Below are 4,264 nucleotides of genomic sequence, written 5' to 3'. Positions count from 1 at the left end.
TGCGCGAGGTGGTACTAGTACACCGCCAATTTTCGCCCAGGTAGAGTCCATACCCGTGCTTAAACCGTGAGCCACCCAAGCGATCAGGTGGCTGAAGCATCCCTGTCGTATAACTGCCAGACGGCTGATAAGGTCTGGCTGCCATCTGGTAGCTCATCTGGTCACCAGGCAATGGGTCACACAACAGTCACCCAACAGGTCCAGCTGGATACCTGCCCAAGAATTGTGATTATTTCCGCACAGTTTGTACAATCATGCACCCCATGTATTGAAGATGGGTGCAGGAGTTTATGCTTTGCAGAGCAAGTTTATTGGCATATAGTAGCAATGCTCTATATATACCGCGGCATAAATACAGATGTGGTCATGCTCTCTTGCGCTTGCGAGAACTTGGCTCGGGGTCTTCTTCCATGTCCGGGTTGTGATCATCTGAGAGCGCCGCCTTGTCGCTGCCGCTCTCCTTGAATCCAGCGTCCGAGTCGGACGCTGCACTTAACAAATCCACACCCATATTCTCCGGCTCGTCACTTCACTTATTGTTGTACTCCGATATGTCCCGTAAGTATTGTTGGTTGCCTAAATTTCTGCAAGTAAACTGATATATTTTGTACAATTCTTGGCGAGACATGCTTCCAGGATGTGAACACTGACTGGTGAAGTTAAAAATGAAGATTATTCATAGTGCATGTGGTTCACTCATGCCAATGGATCGCATGTGGCCTGTATTGTTTGAGACATGATCAGAGTGGTCCTTCAAAAGGCCACCAAATGATCGCAACATAAAACTGTAGGATGGCATGTCGTTCTTCTTTTTAAACACCCATCAACATGCGCTATGTGTTTCTGCAACCACCTTCTGTAACGAGCTTGAGTGGTTCACTAATGCCAGTAGCTCGTAGCCTGGCAGCTCCAAGCAACCGGCCACCGTTCTCGGAAAACGGACCCGCCTCGCTGAGAGCATGAGCGATTCGGAGGAAGAAGATACTGATACCATCAGAGACCGCTCTCGAGAGCTTACTGCCAGTAACAACGACACTTCTTCTGCCCACTATGCACCACATCCTGCAACTAGGGCCAATACAGTCAGCCGGAATGTCCTCGAGTATGCCAAGGGACTTGGAGCCAAGGTAAAGCTTCATGCCGAGCAGCAAGAGAAGCTCAATTCTTTTGCTGTGGTATGTCTTTCCATTGGGCCACACTTACTTCGTAGTAGTGATGTGTGGGCCGGGCCTCAAAGCCCGCGAGCCCGCCAAGCCCGGTCCAAAAAGCCTGACACGAGTTAAGCCTGGCAGCGGGCTCAAGGCCGGGCTTGGAGCGTAGTCAAGCCCAAGCCTGGCCCGAAAGCCCAGGCTTGAATGTGTTGCCGTTCCCTGAGCTCAAAACATGGTAAGAACGACTTTATATACACATACAAGACAAAACGTTGACTTATCGGACTGGGCGGTCCCTGCTAGTGTGACTAGGCGCAATTGTGCGCCACCACCTGGCATTTGCCGTAGGCGCCCCTTCACAAACCTTGTCATAGCATGGCTTGTAGCCCGGTCGCATGCCCTCTGGAGGCTGCAGTACAGTGGGTACATGCAATAGCAGCCTATCACATACCAATATGCTCACTTTCGTAGCATATAAATACTTATCCTAAGCTTTGCAAGCCCAGGCTTAAGCCCACGGCTTGGGCCGGGCTCAGGCTCGGCTCGGGCTCAGAGCTCGGCTTGGCGTCGCCACAAGCCCAAGCCCGGTGTCGTGGGCGTAGCCCCGGCCTCCTATTTTATTTTCATTTTCCCTGATTTATTCCACATTTGTACGACCCTCCAAACGTCGTCGACACATTAGCGCCAGTTTACAAGTTCTAGCCACGTGCCAAAACACCTTGAAAAGCGCATCACTGACAGGCACGCATCAGCGCATCAGACGCGCCTGTATCGCCGCCGCCTCGTCGCCGCATCACGCTTCCTCAGTAAAAGCCGCACTCCAATCTCCACCAGACATCTGATCTCCATCGGCCCGACAACGTCATACACTATAACACGCCGGCCCCATTTATCTCCGAGTCCAATCGGCAACGGACACCCTATTCCCATTGGCCCAACAACGTCATACGCTATGACACATCGGCCCTCGCTTCTCCGCCAAAAGTCCCCTAGACACTAGCAGCCGCCGTAGCACAGTTGCTTATGTAATGCCTGGTCTGTGCGCAGCCTGACTAGTATATAAGGATCCCCTTCATCGCTACCTAGCCCCATCTCAACCTCTTGGTTTATTGGGCTAGGTAAGCCTTTGTTTATACGTTAGAATAGTCACTAATACACTTGGTTTATTGGGCTAGCTGAACAAGCTAACGCATAGTCGCCAGACCTCGTCGGTGCCGCCTTCTGATTAGATCCACGCAGTATCCCTCGTGGTGTGTCGACGTTAGTCCACATCACCCGGGCTTTGAGCCCAAGCTGGGCCCGCACATTACTACTTCGTAGCCAGTAGGCTTACAGGTTTTCGATGTAGGACCCTCCAGCCACGCAAGAGATGAAGATCTCCTCACTCCTGCTCACCATTCAACAATGGCAAGAAGATTTTATCACTACGCGGGCCCCATGGGGGCCCTCTGATGAACTCATTGTAATGATGGTACACCACATTTGACTGTATTTGGTGCCGGCTGACTTTGCGGCAGGCCAACATCTGAAATTACACAATCGGCGTCTTACTTCCCAGCCAGCTCGCAACATACAAGGGTGTCGTGCCAAACAATTATGTTACGGTATGTCCTTATATTTGGGTGTTTCTATGCACTAATGATATCCATATGTCTATCTTACAGGGCATCCTCAAATGCTACCGGTTCAACTTGCCGGCAGGTATCGAGCGCAACCACGGCCGCTGGGCCAAGATGATTAAGGCCATCCAGAATGGAATGACCGAGCAACGGGCAAAGATCAAAAAGACAGTAAGTCGAACTTATTCCGGATCTTCTTGACATGTCAGCAGTGTGCTCATGCTTGTCTCACTTAGCTCCATGCTGGCACTGATGGTGATGACCATCAGGAGCACCTCAACATCTTCAAGCTCACTGAAAATTGAAATCTGCGGGGGTACGTCATGCGAGCCATCTCTTCTGCTTTGCACAAGAGTGGCGCCTCTAGTAAATGCTCGCCTCTCGCTTAACTTCTGATGTTTGGCATTGACTAATGCAGACCATCTGCAATAGCGGAAGACATTCCTGACAAATCCGACTGCGACTTCTGGGATTCAGCCAACAAGAACCTTGCAGAGATTCTCAACGCGGCCGACTGCGATCCCAAGAAGATGACCAAGATTTTCAGCAAGATCTTAGCGAATGATTGGGCTACTCACGGCGTCGTTGAGGAGGGTGAGGATGGTGACATTCAGGCACAAGTTCCGGAGTTGCAGCAGACTATTAACAAATTTGTCGGCAGTCAAGCTTAGTTTTACGGCAGTGCCACAATATATCATATTACTGCAATTGCAAGCACTTGATGAAGTTATCATTACATTAAGGCCGCGTTGTCATGCACCATAATTATAAGTATAGGAAAACTAAAGGAATAATAGGTATTCAAATCAAAAAGAAACCGCTTACTCAGAGCTGCAAAGTAAGCATAAACACTTAAGCTTACTAAAAGTGAATCAATGACTAATAATATGACTCAGCTTCTTAGTAATCTAGAAACTATGCTTAGTAAAGGTCTATGCTCAACAGTTATGAATTACCAAAATATAGTAATACTCTAACAAACATTAGTAATAGCTTACCAATACATTAGTAAAACAGACAGAAGGCTGACTAATACAGACAAAATGCTTATTAATAAAAGTAGAAGTAGCTTAGTAATTACAGTAGAATAGAAGAGCCAGTTTTGCTATTGGCTAAGGAACAACAGGCTGAAAGGTATAAATAGGAGAGGTTCTCTGAGACACAAAAGAACAAAACCAACCCACCAAGCACCACACACACTCTCAAGGATTTAGCTAGCAGCAAACCTGCAGTTAATCCCCTGAGCTCTTTAGCTCTCAGAGAATAGACTCCTTTCTTTAAAGCCTAGGAAATTCCTTAAGCACAGTAGAGCCTCTGACTTTCAAATAACCTGAAGGGAAACGCCCTTGGTATAGTGCACGAGTTCACTATTTGACTAACCCTAGACTGCGAGAGCTAGTGGCGTCATTATTTGAGACTGTGGTACGTCTCCTGTAGAGCTTACAGTAATTAGACTAGCAGTAAAGAGATTAAATCTATTCTTGATCTTAACTC

At 48.2% G+C, this 4,264-nt stretch overlaps 1 protein-coding gene across 1 annotated transcript; it reads left to right on the top strand.

The window, feature by feature from the left end:
• Window positions 1-2,683: 2,683 nt before the first annotated feature.
• Window positions 2,684-2,971, top strand: PHACADRAFT_108257 (uncharacterized protein; the record flags this gene model as incomplete). The annotated part of the gene is made up of 2 exons (XM_007402597.1): window positions 2,684-2,755; window positions 2,816-2,971. Coding segments are annotated over 2 exons (228 nt in total), but the record flags the coding sequence as incomplete, so codon positions are not given.
• Window positions 2,972-4,264: the final 1,293 nt, after the last annotated feature.

This window comes from Phanerochaete carnosa, assembly GCF_000300595.1.
Source record: "Phanerochaete carnosa HHB-10118-sp unplaced genomic scaffold PHACAscaffold_267, whole genome shotgun sequence".
Classification (NCBI taxonomy): Eukaryota; Fungi; Basidiomycota; class Agaricomycetes; order Polyporales; family Phanerochaetaceae; genus Phanerochaete; species Phanerochaete carnosa.
The sequence above is the reverse complement of the archived record's forward strand: the minus strand, read 5'-3'. Positions and strand labels throughout refer to the sequence as shown.